Source organism: Octopus sinensis, linkage group LG9, assembly GCF_006345805.1.
Source record: "Octopus sinensis linkage group LG9, ASM634580v1, whole genome shotgun sequence".
NCBI lineage: Eukaryota > Metazoa > Mollusca > Cephalopoda > Octopoda > Octopodidae > Octopus > Octopus sinensis.
Window position 1 is genome coordinate 7,386,029 of NC_043005.1, and position 20,329 is coordinate 7,406,357.

The 20,329-nt window shown below is 37.8% G+C and overlaps 1 protein-coding gene across 11 annotated transcripts in view; it reads right to left on the bottom strand.

Annotated features, from left to right (window-relative positions):
* The window catches only part of LOC115215817 (transmembrane protein 241), a 61,799-nt gene that overhangs the window by 35,958 nt on the left and 5,512 nt on the right, over positions 1–20,329 (bottom strand). For 4 of the 11 annotated variants that reach the window (XM_036505759.1, XM_036505758.1, XM_036505757.1 and 1 more), the window contains exons 1-4: positions 14,932–15,813; positions 9,515–9,593; positions 4,006–4,146; positions 700–801 (exon numbers count right to left, since the gene is read on the bottom strand). In XM_036505759.1, coding sequence (XP_036361652.1) covers positions 700–780 — 81 coding nt within the window. In that variant the 5' untranslated portion in view covers positions 781–801; positions 4,006–4,146; positions 9,515–9,593; positions 14,932–15,813. Of the gene's footprint in view, positions 1–699; positions 802–4,005; positions 4,147–9,514; positions 9,594–10,282; positions 10,309–11,700; positions 11,758–14,931; positions 15,814–20,329 lie in introns of those variants that run through there. The other 7 variants (XM_036505752.1, XM_036505753.1, XM_036505754.1 and 4 more) reach the window with 7 other exon arrangements.

Here is a 20,329-nt window from a genome sequence, read left to right on the forward strand (position 1 = left end):
AAGTGGTTGGCAGTAAGAAGGGCATCCAGTCATAGAAACCATGCCACAACAGACAACTGGAGCCTGACCAGCCCCATAGCAAGCTGTAGAACCCATATAAGCATGGAAATTTTTTTTTTCTACTCAAGGCACAAGGCTCGAAATTTTTGGGGAGGGGGCCAGTTGATTAGATCGATCCCAGTACACAACTGGTACTTAATTTATCTATTTCTTTACTACCCACAAGGGGCTAAACACAGAGGGGACAAACAAAGACAGACAAAGAGTTTAAGTCGATTACATCGACCCCAGTGCGTAACTGGTACTTAATTTATCGACCCTGAAAGGATGAAAGGCAAAGTCAACCTCGGCAGAATTTGAACTCACAACGTAATGACAGACAAAATACCGCTAATCATTTCGCCCGTACTAACATTTCTGCCAGCTCGCCACCTTAAAATAAGCATACATGGTAAGAATTTTTGAGATAAATTTTGATGACAAATGGACATATGATAATGATTATCCAATATATATATATACACACAGAGAAAGAGAAATTGAGAAAGGGAAGTGAGAAGTTTCCACGTAGTGAATTCAAAAACAAAGCCACATAATGTGCTTGACCCCTATTTTGTATTTTTCTTCAATCAGAATGAATCTATAAATATTTGAATTTTATGCATATTTTCAAAAGATCTGAAGAGAAAAAGTTCTTACCTTGTTTACATAACAAGTTGCAATGAAAAGTAGACAGAATAGAATGCACTGAAGATATACATTCAGTTGCTTAAATATCATGATTGTATAATGGAAACAAAGCTAAAACAAAAAAAAAAAAGGAATTTTATTTAGGCAAAAAATAAAAAGAATAATGATCAACAAAAAAAAATTATATGAATTTTTAAGATAAATTTTGATAATTTTATGTTGTGTTTAGGGATATTTGTCAATCATCTTCAACACAGGTTTTTAATTAGTCTGTTTAGTATGCATGTTTAAAGTAGTTCTAATTTTAGATATAGACAAGGGAATATATCTTTATATATAAAAGTGAAGTTGTGTGCTGTCTGTCTCCTATGATTTAGATTCCTAACTACTCTCACATTTTGCGGTGCAGTTTAACCAAAACCGGGTATCTTATAGTCGTCATTCATATCGAGCCCTTCTGGGTATTAGCGCACGTCTACGATGAGTCTACGATTTTAAAAATAATTTACTATCTTTTTTTTCCATTTTAATGCATTTTTTCGCTATTATAAAAGGGAAGTAACTCTCTAAAAATGTCTACGATGAGTCAACGATTTTTTAAAAAGTTTACCATCATTTTTTTTCCATCTTTAATGCATTTTTTTGCTATTTTTTGGCTATAACTCTAAAAATGCTTATATAGTTATTTCCCTTACAAATCCGAGCAACGCCAGGCGATACTGCTAGTTGTAAATATAGATAATATGTTACTGATATTGTATAAATATATGGGTGCAACTACTTAACCTAGTGGTTAAGGTGTTGCACTCAGGATTGCCAGATTGTTGGTTCAATTCCCATACTAGGTAGTGTGTTTTGTTCTTCAGCATAACACTTCATTTCATTTCACATTGTTCTAGTGCTGTGTGGGTATTGGCATGCCAACCATTAGACCCAACGTTTCCACTGCATGTTGTGAAAGGTGACTAAAAGAGGCTGATTTGCACTCTGACCTCGTAAAACACTCATAGCAATGGCTTTCCAAATAGACCTATGGGTTGAAGAGTTAGTACCTGAATGGTGCAAAGGTGGCATCTACCAGAAGCAGGAAATCACCAACAAATGGTGGATGCAGTAATGTGCTATTACAGTGCATGCACCCATACTACTGCTTACATTGATATTGAATCTTTTGCCTAAACAAAATTTTGGCTAGTAATTAATATTTCTACATGTTAACCCTTTTGTTACTAACCCGGCCAAAACCGGCTCTGAGGTAAAATGTCTTGTTTTCATAAGTTTTGAATTAAAATATTCCACCAAGCCTTAATCACAATTTACGTTCCTAACACTAGCTTGATGATAACTAAGTTATTTTACTAAATTCTTTGTTATATTCAAAATAATTGAAAGAAACACAGCATCTCAAAATAAATACAGTAACAAAAGGGTTAAAGCTACCAGTGGCATAGTGGGGAGGGGGATTGGCAGCACTGTGAGGTAACCAAACTGGCCACTCCCTTTCTTAAATGTAAAATACTTTTGACAACAGAAAAATACACACACGTGAGCAGACCCAGCCAGTCTAACACACACACACACTTGTGCTATGTCACTGAAAGCAACAGAAACTGCACTGACCAGTGCTGTGAAATAAAATTGTTTCTGATTTAGGCACGAGGCCTGCAATATTGAGAAGAGAGAGATAGTCAATACCATTGTCTATCATTGTCCTCAGTAATTTATTGGTACTTTATATTATCAATCCTGGAGAAATATAAGCGATGTCGACCTTGATAGGATCTGAACTTGGAAAGCAAAGAGCTAGAAGAAATACCACAAGGCATTTTGCCCAAAACTTTTAATGGCTCTACCAAACAATTTCTACAACATAGTTGAATAATAATAATAATAATAATAATAATAATAATAATGATTTCTAATAGAGACATAAAGCAATCAATTTAGAGTAAGGGAACAGTTATGTCAACCTCAAAAAGATGAAAGGCAAAGTTGAGCCCAATGAGTTTTGAGCCAAAAATTAAAGGGGTGTAAGTAAAAGCTGCTGAGCAATCTGTCAACTACTTTACTAATTCTATTATCAACTATCATTTAATAATAATAGTAATATATTTCTTTACTACCCACAAGGGGCTAAACACAGAGGGGACAAACAAGGACATACAAACGGATTAAGTCAATTACATCAACCCCAGTGTGTAACTGGTACTTAATTTATCGACCCCGAAAGGATGAAAGGCAAAGTCGACCTCGGCGGAATTTGAACTCAGATCGTAGCGGCAGACGAAGTACAGCTACGCATTTCGCTCGGCGTGCTAACGTTTCTGCCAGCTCACCATGGCAGAATAATAATCATCATCATCATCATCATCAGTTAGCATCCGCTTTCCATGCTAGCATGGGTTGGACGGTTCAACTGGGGTCTGGGAAGCCCGAAGGCTGCACCAGGCCCAGTCTGCTCTGGCAGTGTTTCTACAGCTGGATGCCCTTCCTAACGCCAACTACTCCGTGAGTGTAGTGGGTGCTTTTTACGTGCCACCCGTACAGGTGCCAGACGGAGCTGGCAAACGGCCACGGACAGATGGTGCTTTTTACGTGCCACCGGCATGGGGGCCAGGCGAGGCTGGCAATGGCCACGATCGGATGGTGCTTTTTACGTGCCACCGGCACGGGGGCCAGGTGAGGCTGGCAACGGCCACAAACGGATGGTGCTTTTTACATGCCACCGACACGGAAATTATAATGTGTTTGCTTAAACATCAGTTACTCTCAGACAAACTAACAGTTGGCTGAATATGATCCCATCAGCAATGTCTATAATCTTTTGACTAAGCAGAAGCATATACTAGAGAACACCAACCACTTATAATTAAATAACAGGCATGTTTTTATGAAGCAAGATGAGAAATGGATAGGTATATTATACCATCAACATATGAGTCTTCTGTCAGTAGAATTACCAAACAACTATCAAATTTGTCTAAAGCCAATGGAAGGTAGTTCATCGGTATTATTATCTTTATATATAAAAGTCAAGTTGTGTGTCTGTCTCCTACGATTTAGATTCCTAACTACTCCCACATTTTGCGGTGCAGTGTAACCAAAACCGGGTATCTTATAGTCATGATTCATATGAGTCTACGATTTAAAAAAAATTTACCATCATTTTTTCCCATTTTTAATGTATTTTTTGCTATTATATAAGGGAAGTAACTCTCTAAAAATGCTTATATAGTTATTTCCCTTACAAACCCGAGCAACGCCGGGCGATACTGCTAGTTGTTACTAAAAGAAAGCATATATAAGTGATATTACCTTTCTCTCTTCATCTCAACAAAATTCCTTTGACTCAGGATTTCTGACACCACAAGTTGAAAGAAAGCATGCTTCTCCTACAGGTTATCATTTGCACTAATCACCGTTGAAGTTCTCAGTGGAATGGATATGGTTCTTTTGCTGAAATGTTGATAATGATTCAGGTGAGAACACATTGCTAACATTTAAAACAAACACAAAAATCATCAGGTTTGCATTAACAAAGTTCTTAGAGTAATTTTGTTGATTTTGTAAACAAAAATAATTACTCTTAAAAAAAAATGTATAATAAATCAACTCAGAAAAATGAAAAGCAATATCAAACTCAGTAAGATTTGAACTAGATAGGTTATTAATACTGCAAGACTTTTTGCTTGGTGTTTGACTGATTCCGACATCTTTCACACTTGATAATAATGACTTCTAACATAGGTGCAACGCTAAACAATTTAATTAATTGATTAAATTGTCCCAATGTTTGACTGATAGTTATTTTATTGACTAAGAAGAAAAAAAGAAAGATTTGACCACAAAAGATAACTAAATAACTTAAAGCAGTTTACATACCAATCTAAAGAATATACCATTCACTAGTCTCCACCCACTCCTCTTCTTAATAATAATAATAATCCTTTCTACTATTGGTTCAAGGCCTGAAATTTGTTGGGCGGGGACTAGTCGATTACATCAGCCCCAGTGATTCACTGGTACTTAATATATCAAAAGGATGAAAGGAAAGTTGACCCTGGTGGTATTTGAACTCAGAATCTAATGACAGATGAAATACAGCCAAGCATTTCACCTGGCATGCTAACGATTCTGCCTTAATGATAATAATAATCCTCTCTACTGTAGGCACAATTCTTGAAATTTGTGGGGAGGGGATAAACCAATCACATTGATCCCAGTACTTGACTGGTACTTAATTTATCAACCCCCAAAAGGATGAAAGGCAAAGTTGTCCTCGGCAAAATTTGAACTCAGAACGTAATAGCAGACAAAATACATCTAAACATTTCACCCAGCATGCAAACGATTCTGCCAGCTCACCACCTTAATAATAATGGTTTCAAATTTTGCCACAATTTTGCCAGCAATTTTGGGGGAGGGAATGAGTCGATTAAATCGACCCTAGTGTTGAACTGGTACTTATTTTATCAACCCCAAAAGAATGAAAGGCAAAGTTGACCTTGGTGAAGTTTTGAACTCAGATCGGAGGAACAGGCAAAATACCACTATGCATTTCATCCAGCATGCTAACAATTCTGCCAACTCAACACATTGATAATAATAACAATAATGATAATTGTTACAAATTTATGCCCAAGGCTAGCAATGTGGTAGATTACATCAACCTCGGTACGTGACTGAGGCGGCGAGCTGGCAGAAACGTTAGCACGCCAGGCGAAATGCTTAGCGGTATTTCGTCTGCCATTACAATCTGAGTTCAAATTCCGCCGAGGTCGACTTTGCCTTTCATCCTTTCGGGGTCGATAAATAAAGTACCAGTTACGCACTCAGGTCAATATAATCAACTTCATCCCCGTTTGTCTGTCCTTGTTTGTCCTCTCTGTGTTTAGCCCCTTGTGGGCAGTAAAGAAATAGGTAATATATTTTATTGACCCCTAAAGTATGAAAGGCAAAGTTGATTTCTGCAGGATTTGAACTCACAAGAAAAAGAGCTGGAACAAATCCCACCAATTGCTAATCTTTTTGCTCATGATAATAAAAGTCACGCTTCACAAACTGGAGTACTAACTAAATGAGATTCAAAATACATTATAGCAACATGGCAACCATGAAATCACAAAAAACACTCATACACATGCATGTGTGTGTGCGTGTGTGTTGTATGTATAAATATATAAAAACATACACACAAGTAAACGGATATGCAGATACATGGACATAACACATAATTGCATATATTATTGTATATATACATGACACAGGCATGGTTGTGTGGTAAGAAGATTGCTTCCCAACCAGGCATGGTTCTGGGTTCTGTCCCACTGCATGGCACCTTGGGCAAGTGTCTTCTACTGTAGCTTCAGGCCAACCAAGCCCTTGTGAGTGGATTTGGTAGTCAGAAACTGAAAGAACCCTGTTGTATATATGTATATATATATATAAGTTCAGTAAAATTTAGATTCAGTTGAATATGGTACTTAAGTTAAAGGCACCAGAATTTAATATGGTATTATCCATATAATTCAAAATGGCGCGATTACAATCAAAATAAGCTACAAGGATATCCAGAGGTAATGCATTACTTCTGGATATCCTGGTTGCTTATTTTGATTATATATATATATATATATATATATATATATATATATCATCATCGTCGTTTAACGTCCGTTCTCCATGCTAGCATGGGTTGGACGGTTCGACCGGGGTTCTGGGAAGCCAGAAGGCTGCACCAGGCTCCAGTCTAATTTGGCAATGTTTCTACAGCTGGATGCCCTTCCTAACGCCAACCACTCCGTGAGTGTAGTGGGTGCTTTTTACGTGCCACCTGCATATATATATATATATATGTATATGTGTGTATTTTTGTGCCTGTGTTTCTCCCTGACCACCGATTGACAACCGGTGATGGTGTGTTTATGTTCCCGTAACTTATCAATTCAGCAAAAGAGACTGATAGAATAATACCAGACTTAAAAATAATTACTGAGGTTGATTTGTTCATCTAAAAATTCCTCAAGGTGGTGCTCCAGCATGGCTGCAGTCGAATAACTAAAAGAATGTAAAATTGATATATAATAACCTTGTAAAATAGTTTAACCAATAAGGAAAAAGTACAATTTGGGGGAGAAAAAAGTGGCGAGATTTACACAGAAAAGAACAGGGTCTACTTCGGTTCAGACCCCAAGTGTAGAAGTACTGGGATGAAATGGTGAGCAGAGTGGCTAATCTCACCTAGAAATGGGCTATGAGAAAGCTATCCCTGAAAGGTCAGGCAAAGGTGACAAATGCTCATGTCATCTCTGTTATCTATTACCAACTCATTTGCATGCCTTGCCCCAGTTCATATCTTCTCAGACTGGAGCACCTGCTGTTCTACTTTCTGTGGAAGGGCCAAGTAGTCCATTTGTTGTGAAGACTTTCTGAGTTAGAGAACTGGACATCCCTCAGTTGATGATGCACAAACATGGGATGAGGCTACATCTCCAGTGTTTCATTGATTGTGAGTTGGTGGGTCACTGTTTGCCAAACTTGTTTTTCTACAGTTTGTCTCTAAAACAGAATAGAGCAAGGCAAGGTACCTGGCACCCAGAGTGTCATCAGGTGCTCACAGTTCTCAGCAAGTCAGGCAATGTGGTCTGCAGAGATTCCACTTTGGTGTTCTATAGAAGGTTGGTTGCAGGCAAGAGCAATGACACTCTCAGGGAGACTCTAGATGTGAATGAGAATCAATTGACTAATTTTAGAGGACTTTGGGACAGAGGTAATTTCCAGAAATCTCTGGTCTGGTCTGGTGGTGCTATTGAGGTGTGGGAGTATATTGCTATTCTGAGATAAACTTCACAGGCATAGAAGTGATGCCAGCCAGGCCTGCTTGGGATGAGCACAGCATGACAAAACTGTTCAGCACACTTATCGGTGCTTAGGCATTGCTGATTCATGGAGCTATGTTGAACACCTGCTATTGCATGGAAAACAAATTGGACTATCAACTGAGTCCATTGTGAAGATCATGCTGCTGCCTTCATTTGTCTAGGCAGGTTAGGCAGTTTTCAGCTGTGTGGTGGTCTTAGCAAAAGAAATTTTGTGGTGGACCAGACTGAAAGAACACAAGACAGACACCTTCCACTTTGGTCAAGCTTTCATTAACCACCTCACCAACAACAACACTGAACACCTTTTTGATCTTCATGTGTCTAACACACGTGGACATGCCTACAAAGTCAGAAAACAACACAGCTCCCATGACTTTCGGAAACATTTTTTCACACTCAGAGTTGCTGAAGCATGGAATAAACTGCCTGCGTCAGTTGTTGACTGCCATGACACTGCATCCTTTAAGGCCCTCATGCTTTCCGAAATCCGCCGAAACTACACCTGATTATATATACACTTTCGATGAGTTGTAGTGCACCTGAGCACTGTACACAATGTTTTTATTATTATTATTATTATTTTTATTATTTTCAAGTTTCACTGAAAAAGGAAAGTAAGGATGGAGAGGAAAGTACTGCCATGCCACACATTTGTTGCAAGGTGAATGTGAGTGGCAAGGATGGCCCAAGTGAATGCACTTGCTTTGTGTATACTCCTGCAGACTGAGGACAGGGAGAAGATACTTACCCTTGTGGTCAGGGTGACCATGGCTTTGTAAGGTTACCCTGAAGCAGCTCTTGGAAGTCTCCCCACTTTTTGGAAAATGTTCCTTGTTTGACTTTTTAAGTTTCTTTCTGTTGTTTTACTATTTACACACTTTTATGTAACACAGACTTGTGTTGTATTATATCATCATGTACCATCCTCAGTCTTTTTATAAACTCTTAGTAGTGAATAAAAAAATATTACTATCATTGTTTGTATTTTTATTGTTATTAAGGATGCAAGCTGGCAGAAATGTTAGCGTGTTGAGAAATAGGATTAGTAACATTTCTTTTGACTTACTACATTCTGATTTCAACTCAACGTTTTGTCCTTTGGGGTTACTAAAATAAGTACTAGTTGAGCACTGGGGACCCCTAAAATTGCTAACCTTGAGTCAAAATTTGAATCCATTATTGTTATTATTATTATAAAGCTTTTACATACAAACTTAATTAGCAGTAATGTTATCCTGAGGTTTAGTGACAAATTTCTCAAATCCCCAGAATATTTCTCAGGGCTCTTAGAATACAGGATGGCACTTTTCTGCATGTTGACAACATGAATTTCAATAACCACAGGAATAATTCTTGTCTTAGTCTTCAACAATCTCCTCAACTCTCTTGCTAGATCTTGATTTCAATTTCTTTGATATCAACTCTGTTATCATAGGGAATTCCATAGTCTATGCTCGTACACTGTTTATTTTATTTTCTATAATCATATTTGGTATTCTTGCTTCAATAATATGGTCAGTCTTTAAGGGGAAGTCCCATAAGATCTCGTAATTCTTATTTTCTATCACAGCCTCTGGTTCGTGTCCATACCACTTCCTGTTATTTCAAGGCCACACACTTAGCTAACATCCCAGTGCACTTTTTGGCAATCTTTGGTTTTATAAACAGCAATTAGGGTTTATTCCTTTCCAATCTGAGTAAAAAATCTTGTTGGGTGTCAATAAACTGATCTCAGTAGTTCTTCTGGATCAATCGAAGTAAACACACCAAAATGTATTTTTTGTCAAGCCAAAAAGAGTAATGTAAATGAATTAAAAAATAATAGTGAAACTGCATTTACTGTTTTTATTAATCTTATTCACTTTACTAGACTGTAAAATCTTTTCTTCTATACATAAAAATTAAGTGAATTAAGATGAAAACAAGAATTTATTAAGACTTACCTGATTTTTTGATCACTGCTTTTGCATTGAATTTCAAACATGAATGACTCAACATTGCTTTATTATCAACTGCAACCACCTGTGGTTATGATAGTGATATGAGTACTATAACATGAGAAAAATAATGGAAAAGAAAAAAAAGAATTCTACTGGTTGGTGGGCAAGATGTTTAACCCTTTAGTATTTAAACTGGCCATATCCGGCCAAAATAGTTAATCTGTTTTATGTTCAAACTGACCAGATCCAGGCTCTCACACCTACCCTACAATGTTATTCTACATGAAGTAATTACACCATCAAGATCTTGAAGATATGAGATAATGCATGATTAATTCAAATCAATGGGAATCAATAGGTATTATATTTGATTGAATAATATGAACACTAAAGGGTTAAAAAAAAGCATGAATTAAAAATCTTTTTTTTTTAAGAGCTTCCCCATTGTTTTAAAATAAGATATATAAAAACAATAGGCATAGGAGTGGCTGTGTGGTAAGTAGCTTGCTTACGAACCACATGGTTCCGGGTTCAGTCCCACTGCGTGGCACCTTGGGCAAGTGTCTTCTACTATAGCCTCGGGCTGACCAAAGCCTTGTGAGTGGATTTGGTAGACGGAAACTGAAAGAAGCCCGTCGTATATATGTGTGTGTGTGTTTGTGTGTCTGTCCCCCCCCCCCAACATCGCTTGACAACCGATGCTGGTGTGTTTACGTCCCCGTAACTTAGCGGTTCGGGAAAAGAGACCGATAGAATAAGTACTGGGCTTACAAAGAATAAGTCCAGGGGTTGATTTGCTCGACTAAAGGCGGTGCTCCAGCATGGCCGCAGTCAAGTGACTGAAACAAGTAAAAGACGTAAAAGACTAAAAACTATTGGGAAAATCCTGACAAAAACAGAAAAATTCCAACTTATGAGTGTCTGCTATTCTTAAAGTCTGCCAAAATATATCACAACTAAAGAATTCTGCACTACTTCCTTTAGAATTGCATCTTATTGCTCTGCCTGCATCCATAAAACATACTTGGTAAGATACTTCTGCTTATTATGAAGAACCTTTTGTACTTGTTTAAACAGAGATGCTCAGCTTTACCTGCTCTTCCCAATTTATCTCACCCTATTGACTAAATTAAAAATGTTTCCACCTAATACAGGCGCAGGAGTGGCTGTGTGGTAAGTAGCTTGCTAACCAACCACATGGTTCCAGGTTCAGTCCCACGGCATGGCATCTTGGGCAAGTGTCTTCTGCTATAGCCCCGAGCCGACCAATGCCTTGTGAGTGGATTTGGTAGACGGAAACTGAAAGAAGCCTGTCGTATATATGTATATATATATTATAAATGTGTGTGTATATGTGTGTGTGTCTGTGTTTGTCCCCCTAGCATTGCTTGACAACCGATGCTGGTGTGTTTACGTCCCCGTCACTTAGCGGTTCGGCAAAAGAGACCGATAGAATAAGTACTGGGCTTACAAAGAATAAGTCCCGGGGTCGATTTGCTCGACTAAAGGCGGTGCTCCAGCATGGCCGCAGTCAAATAACTGAAACAAGTAAAAGAGAGTAAAAAGAAAGAGAGTAATACAACCACATATTTACAACATCAAAACAACTTATACATACAGGCAGGGCCATTTTAGCAGCATTATAGGTCCCTGGGCAAATTAATGCACTAGGTTTTATAGTATTTATATACTGACAGCAAGCCACATCATACATAGATAAGAATTGGGTCTCTTGACCTGTAAGACACCCCAGGCAACTTCCCAGTATACACTTACTTTAAGATGGCAATGAATACAGACATTCTCAGCACATAAACTATTGTTCCTAAACACATTACTATTATGTATATTTCAGTGTTGTGATATTTTATACATATAGGCGCAGGAGTGGCTGTGTGGTAAGTAGCTTGCTAACCAACCACATGGTTCCGGGTTCAGTCCCACTGCGTGGCATCTTGGGCAAGTGTCTTCTGCTATAGCCCCGGGCCGACCAATGCCTTGTGAGTGGATTTGGTAGACGGAAACTGAAAGAAACCTGTCGTATATATGTATATATATATATATGTGTGTGTGTTTGTGTGTCTGTGTTTGTCCCCCTAGCATTGCTTGACAACCGATGCTGGTGTGTTTACGTCCCCGTCACTCAGCGGTTCGGCAAAAGAGACCGATAGAATAAGTACTGGGCTTACAAAGAATAAGTCCCGGGGTCGATTTGCTCGACTAAAGGTGGTGCTCCAGCATGGCCGCAGTCAAATGACTGAAACAAGTAAAAGAGTAAAAGAATACATGGAACTATTTTCTGAACTTTTGTGAATATTGTGAACATATTTTACTCTTACAATTGTGAACTTTCTTGACTTGTGCTCTCTGTAAATTTAAATAATGTACTTGCTTTTGTTGTTACATGTTGTATTTGTTTTTATTGTTCAAATTGTTAAAAAAATTTTTTTGTCTGCCGCATATTTTCATATCATTTGTGACATGGCAAACTCACGAAAGGAGAGTTCTGTGGCAAGAAGTTGGCTAAGATTCAAACCATAGTTTTCAGATTTTTCCCCATCCCAGAAACATGACCAAATGATAATTTTCATCTGCTGACTGATTTATCAAAAGAAGCAAGCAAATTTTCCAGCCAAATGGATTCTAGAATCTTCTGAGCAGTCAAAATTTCATTGCCAGCGCCGCCCCGACTGGCCTCGTGCCGGTGACACGTAAAAAGCACCATCCGTTCGTGGCCGTTGCCAGCCTCGCCTGGCCCCCGTGAAAAAGCACCATCCATTTGTGGCCGTTGCCAGCCTCACCTGGCCCCCGTGCCGGTGGCACATAAAAAGCACCATCCGATCGTGGCCGTTTGCCAGACTCATCTGGCACCTGTGCTGGCAGCACGTAAAAAGCACCCACTACACTCATGGAGTGGTTGGCGTTAGGAAGGGCATCCAGCCGTAGTAACATTGCCAGATCAAACTGGGCCTGGTGCAGCCTTCTGGCTTCCCAGACCCCAGTTGAACCGTCCAACCCATGCTAGCATGGAAAGCGGACGCTAAACGATGATGATGATGATGATAGTCTGTCGCCTATTCTCCTAGAAAATCCAACCTAATCAGAGAGCTACTTTGGGTTTTGTTTGGGATGGTCATCTCTCATCTCATCTTTCTCTTCTACTCACAAGCCTTAACTTGCAGTGCCAACCGCCAAATAATGATTGAATACACGTGTGTGTAATGATTGAAAACATGTACACACGTGTTCATATATAAATACAGCACAGTAGTAAATAAAATATTTGGAAATTCAAACAAATTTTAGTATTAACACTCACAACCTAACAGCCTACGTGATATAAAAACTAAAAACAAAAAAGATAAGACTAACAACCACAAAAAAACATTAGACTAGAACAACTCTAGCTTCTGTTAAAATTATTTTTATAGCTTAATACATCTTGGGCTAACTACAGGAATGTGGCCTCCCACCAAATTTGTTTCACACCCCCTAACTTTTTAAAATGCATATTTCTTTTTTTAAGAATTTTTTCAGAGATACAGTTTAGCTAATGTGTATTATGATTATATCAAAACAAAAAAAAAAGTTGCATAAATTTGATTTTGTGGAGGAATTTCAAATAATTCCTTTATTCCTGACTTTGTTTCATCATAGTTTTCTTTAAAATGCATGCTTTTTTAATGAAATTTTCCAAAAATCTGGTTCGTTATGATTGTGTGGGAGGACTGAAAAAGTTTGGGGAGGGAACATATCCTTCTCACGGGACTTAGTTAAATGCATGTTTTTTAATGAAATTTTCCATACTTTTAATTTTATATTTTAACCTACACCATGTAAATTTTATTTACGGAAAATTTCATTAAAAAATATGCATTAAAGAAAGTTAGAGGACACACCTCCGTTGTTATATTTGTTAACGATTATGAAATCCAATTCATTTTTCGATTCCATTTATTTTTTTATTTGCTTCGGTCATTGGACAGCGGCAACAGTCTTGAAAAGTTTTGTCGATTCCATCGCTTCCAATATTGTTTAAAGTATGGTGCTGTTTCTATTGGCTTTTTATGCCTAACCATTAAGTTACGGAAATGGAAACAAATCGACGCCAATCGCCAATAAGGTGAAAGACACACACGACCTCACAGGGAATTGGTTTACTTATAGTTAAAGACACTTGACCATTGTACCATGCGGTAAGAGTGAACCGTACGGTTGTGAAACGAACTTCTTAACCACACATCTATGCTTGTGCCTCATTTTCTGGGGTATTTTTTTAAACAAAAACCAGCAACGAAAATATGTGTTCAAATGAAATTTTTATCTTTTACTTGTTTCAGTCATCGGGATACATCCCATTCTAGGCACCGTCCTGAAGGGTTTTAGTCGTACAAATCGCCCCAGTCCTCCTTACTTTTTAAAGTTGGTACTTATTCTGAGTCTCTTTTGCCGAATCGCTTTGTTACGGGGACGTAAACAAACTAACACCGGTTGTCAAGCGGTGGGATGGACACACACACACACATATATATATATATATATATATATATATCTGTTCTTGTATACAATAAGAGCATATTCGAATTGAGATAATTGGAGAACGGAGCGGAATGAACGATGTGATCGCAGACTACCGAAAGCACAAATTCCGCTGGGCCGGACATGTGACAATGTTCATAGATAACAGGTGGACCCTTGCAGTTGCGAGGGGTCGGAAAAGACCACTGGGAAGGCTTCCACAACAACGGAAAGATGATTCAGTTACGCAATTTGGGTTAAGATAGAAAAGAATAGTGCAATCAAGACAGAATTAGAGGCGCATTGTGATCAGCGATTACGGCATTTGATGATCGATACTGTGTCATACATATATAGGCGGACGTCCGCCCACACGTATATATATATATATATATATATATATATATATATATATATATATTATCAATATAAGGGTAGCAAAAAATTCAATAGAAATGTTTTCGCCACCAGCGATTTTTGATTTTCCTTTAATTTCTGAATTACTACTATTTAGCGGTTTGAGTATGGCTGCTCTTTCTAGTGAGACGAATGGCCTACCAGGGTCATTCCATTATATTGTTGAATTTATATATATATATATATATGCTCGACAGGCTTCTTTAAGTTTCCGTTCTACGAAATTTACACATAAGGCTTTGGTTGGTCCAGGTCTAAAGTAGAAGATAGCTGACCGATATAGTAGCTGGTTGGGGAACAAACTACTTCTCACACAGCCCCATGCCTGCAATTTATTATATTTTAATAATAAAAAAATGTTTTTTTAAAAGCTGGTTGAGATTACAATAATACAACAAAAATCTATTGGCCTATTGTCAATGAAGTCAAAAACACATACTACAGCAAAAACAAATGTTCTAAAACAAATATTAAGCATTACTCACTTATCAATTTCACAAACTTTTAATTTTAAAACGTAACCAGTACAAACATTAAGCAAACAGGTAGTAGCATCTTCGACAGACTGAACACGAAGTCAAATTGCCAACCAAAAAGAAATGTTGATTCCAGTTGTATACAATATCTTTCTGGATAATGCTTCTTATAAGTTTTAGACTATATTTTCACAGTATTCGTTGTTTTATGGTCAGAAAATATGAATGGGCGTATCGACAATCACTAGGTGAACGTATAGAAGGGGAACTTGGGTTTTGTTTCTTTCTAAAGAGTTCGGATAGATTTGTTTTCAACAACGGATATTTGGATTTTACAACAATAAAATAAAAACACGCCAAATTTTTCATTCCACCCCCCTCCAACTGCTCCTAGCGAAACGAATATGCAACTATGCAATAATTGTCTTATTAATAAATTTCTTCTTTTAATTGCTGAACAGCCTGTTAAATAGCTCGTTAATATTAATTTTTTTTTTGTTAATTAAAAGAACGAACTTTTCTAATAGCAACTCTGATGTTATAACTTTAATGATGAAGTTTTTAAAGTAACTTTGGAAAGCCTACAAATAAAATTATTACACTGACACGTAAGCGCACTGCAAATAGGTTGAGTCGAGACAATCTTAATAGGAAAGATTACGAGCAAAATAATCCAAATACAACAGTAACAATAATAATGGAACTGGAAACATTGTTGAGAAGTTATAAAAATAACTTTGCAAAGATTTAACCGAAGAAAATATCGTTAATATATTACCACTTAATAACAATAAGCGACTTATAAGCATTTGCGTATTCGTTTCGCTTACTCGAATAGCCAAGTCTATTTTTTGTATTTCCCTCTCATTGTTTTGGTTTCATGATTCGTCCCGCGGATTTATGTAAACTAGAGATAGCCATGCAGATAGGAAAATTTGTAACCTGTATAATCATGTTTCTTTAACAATTTTCAAAAAAAGTTGAATGTGTTTCTTTCGTTTTAAACCGATTAAACGTCAAAGTGTATCGCATGGGATCAAATGATTGTTCGTTAATCTTCGTAAAATTTTTTATTGATTTACTTATCGCGGGACGTGTTCAGCTCTATGCATTTGAAGTCAGTCATACACGCTCACAAACACACACGTACACCCATTATCTTCCATATACACGTACATACATAGATACATGTGTTTATATATCTTTTTTGTATGTATGTGTGTATATAGCCACACATGGTAGGTGTCCCTCCATCAGACACCTACCATACACTGAGCGCCTTGTTTCCCTGGGCATGGATTCACTGAAGCTCCGACGTCTGGCGACGGACTTGGTAAACACCCACAAAGTTATCAACCACCTCACCAACAACAACACTGAACACCTTTTTGATCTTCATGTGTCTAACACACGTGGACATGCCTACAAAGTCAGAAAACAACACAGCTCCCATGACTTTCGGAAACATTTTTTCACGCTCAGAGTTGCTGAAGCATGGAATAAACTGCCTGCGTCAGTTGTTGACTGCCATGACACTGCATCCTTTAAGGCCCTCATGCTTTCCGAAATCCGCCGAAACTATACCTGATTATACATACACTTTAGATGAGTTGTAGTGCACCTGAGCACTGTACACAATTATTATTATTATTATATATCCGTATACGTATACACACATGTATGTGTGTGCATAGATAGCTAAACAGGTTGTATCGGTGACTTGGCTGTATTCCACTCCGTCAAATATTTTAAGCATCTCAACAGTAATTCCTGATTGACCAGGAGTGTAATGGGTTCAGTGATAATTAGTAATGGTAACGAGCTAGTGAAAACTTCGATGGACAATAAGATATGCACCAAATTGAATTGACAGGAGGAAAAAGTAACTTCTTGCAAGTTTTATTTATCCATCACAATTCGTCTCCGGCTGTTTTCTTGTGGTAATGAATGATAATAACAGCCAGACTCACACAACTTTTAAGGTAAGGTTTGTGTCAGATGTAGGTACTAGAAGAAAGCAGACATGCAAGGGTGAAAAACGAAGAGTCCAAAAATACTGAGAGAGGGTTCAAATTTGTACATGTTAGAGAGCTGAAAGTAGATCGGGAGAATAAAGAAAATGAGTAAGCTTGCGTGAACTAAAGTTGAGGAAATGGATAACGTCTATCTATGTTGACAGTTGACTCGTAAATTTTCAAGTGCATTTTGACAGAACAAAGGAAAGAAGCTAGCAAATACACTTAGGTTCCAGTTTCTGTTTGAGAACCCTGAAACTAACCGTGTCATGGCCTTTCTCACTCTTCATACCCTTAACTGCCTTATCTACCATACTGTCAAATAGGATAGCTGGATTCTCTGTTGAGCTCATGTTGGGAAGGCCCTCTTTCTCCCAGGCATTTTTTACGTTTACTAGCACTTCCATTTCAGGTAAAAACATATCATTGTCCATCCGCTCACACTTCTCACATCTTAGTATTCTATGATACGCTGTCTCGCAATCTGAAACATTTCACACTGTAAAACATTATCAAATCTCCTTTCCACTTCTCTCTTTGCTATGTAAACCATAACTCCTGATGTCTCTTGCCACCTGATATATTTCTCCATCCCCATTCTTCCAATCCTTCGAGATTTATCTTTTTGCTTTTACAATTCCGTCTACCTCACTATTCCACCACCACATTACCTTTGGTCTAGCCAAGATCTTGCTCCAGCCACAGATTTGGTCTGTAGTTCTTTGCAGGTTGCTCTGTAGCAGGGGTCAGGGAACTTTTAACCAACTATCCCAAAATATATCTATTTATGCTGACGTTATCCCCATGATTTGAAAGGAAGAAAATCAGATTCTTTGAATTCAAAAGATTTATTGAGTCTATTTATATGGACAATACAATTATAAATATGAAAAGTATAAAACAAATGTGATATAATAAATTAATATCCACATTATGAAACAAGGATCTTTCTATAAACTTTTTCATTTCAGATTTTGGAGAAATGAATTTTCATTTTTGTTACAATTACATCAAAAATTGGGACATTTTGATGCCAGAGCAATTTGGATACAGTCTTCAAGGTCCAATCAATATCTCTGCTTCATTTTTATAGTGGAAAATTCTTGTTCACAAAGGTAGGTTGTTACAAAAGGCAACAATCTTTGATTGCCTCCTCATGCAATTTTGAAAGCCTTGGCAGCAGTTGACATCCAAAAAGTTTGTTTTCAAATTCAATACATGCTTCATTATTGGATTGAAATTCAAGTGTCTCTGCTAACCCTTGAAGCTTTTCTGGCACATCAGCAATTTCACATTTAAAGGGACCTACACCCCAACTGACAGTATATAAATCAAGATCTGGAAAGTAATCAGAGAAACTCTCTTTAAAATCCTTGGTGTCGTCAAAAGTAATATTTTCACAATCTTCCAAATATAAATGCAGTGTTGCTAGAAAAAAATGTCTGTTCTAATAAGGAACACGTTTTTTTTATATAATTTTACTTATGTCTAATGAGTCTGTATTACCCCCAAGAATTTCATTTTTATCCCACTTGGGGTAATTTACCCTGGTTCACTGATCTCTGCCCCATAGGACCTTTCAGTTGTCTATTCAATGTCTTTAACTTCTCCATTTTATCAAAAGCTTCAATTAGGTCTCTAAATCTGTTTGTTGGGGCTTTTAGTTTCCACATTCTTCTCTCCTGAATTAACTTGTTTACCCAAGTCCCAACTCTAAGTCTGAAGTCGCAAACCACTAACCTATGCTGGATAGTACATTCTTTGCCTGGGAAAGGTTTTGTGTTTACAAGCATGCTTATCCTGTTTTCTGGTGAGAATGTTGTCAATCTAGCTATTGTGCCCTCCAGATTTGCAGGTGATCAAGAGACTAGCTGGTTTCCTAGTCACTGTTGCAGAGCATCAAATCAGTTACATCACAGAACTCTATTAGCCTTGCCCACTCAAAATTTCTGAAGCCATAAAATCCATTTTAAACATCAAAATATTCAATTCTAATTAAATTAAAATGAAATTGACATAATTCCTTTAATCTTTATTTCTAAAATTTTTCAAAGATTGTCCTATCAGTTTCTTTTAATGTAGAAGCTACAGTTTCACATGATTTATAAGCATCCAATTTTCTTTAACAGTTCATCATATGCTGGCATGGGATGGATTCACTAGGTAGTTTATAATCAACATCTGCCATTTCATTTAAGGCCATAGTTGATGTTCAAAATTTGTCCTAGTGCTTCTAAGCTTAAATTACTCATTTGGTTTCATACAATTCATGTGGCTAAATATTCTCTCCACATCAGCATATGCATGTGGTAAAATGAGAAGTGTCAAAGCTAATGTAGACACATTTTCCTTGAAGTTCACAATACTCGAATATAAGCATTATGGACTTGAAGGAAAATGTGTAAACTTTCTGAAGGGGAGCTTGGATGAAGATTTGGCTATGACAGTTCCACATCATCATCATCATTTAGCGTCTGCTTTCCATGCTAGCATGGGTTGGACGGTTCAACTGGGGTCTGTGAAGCCAGAAGGCTGCATCAGGCCCAGTCTGATCTGGCAGTGTTTCTACGGCTGGATACCCTTCCTAACGCCAACCACTCCGTAAGTGTAGTGGGTGCTTTTTACGTGCCACCCGCACAGGTGCCAGATGGAGCAGGCAAAAGGCCACGAACGGATGGTGCTTTTACGTGCCACCGGCACGGGGGCCAGGCGAGGCTGGCAACATTCTGGATTTATCTTTCACACACGTCAATAACAGACAAGAATTTCAACAGTTCAGTTATTCCATTCTATAAATAATACAATGCTTTATTTACAGCTTACTTGAAGCCATATTATTTATTCTAGATATCATAAATAACAAAATAAAATTAAAGTTATTTCTACTGATTTTCTATAGAAATTGTAGCCAGCACTGATTATAGAGGCGTGGCACTCCGTCGGTTACAGCGAGGGTTCCAGTTGATCCGATCAATGGAACAGCCTGCTCGTGAAATTAATGTGCAAGTGGCTGAGTACTTCACAGACACATGTACCCTTAACGTAGTTCTCAGGGAGATTCAGTGTGACAAGGTTGGCCCTTTGAAATACAGGTACAACAGAAACAGGAAGAAAGAGTGAGAGAGTAAAGCAGGGTTCGCCACCACGCCCCGCTGGAGCCCCATGGAGCTTTAGGTGTTTTCTCTCAATAAACACTCACAACGCCCGGTCTGGGAATTGAAACCTCGAGTCCGCTGCCCTTGTAAAGATAAATTTAACAAGTGGTTTAATAGCACTGGTAATACAGTAGGGGAGGAAGCACTCCGTCGGTTACAACGATGAGGGTTCCGGTTGATCCGAATCAATGGAACAGCCTGCTCGTGAAATTAACGTGTAAGTGGCTGAGCACTCCA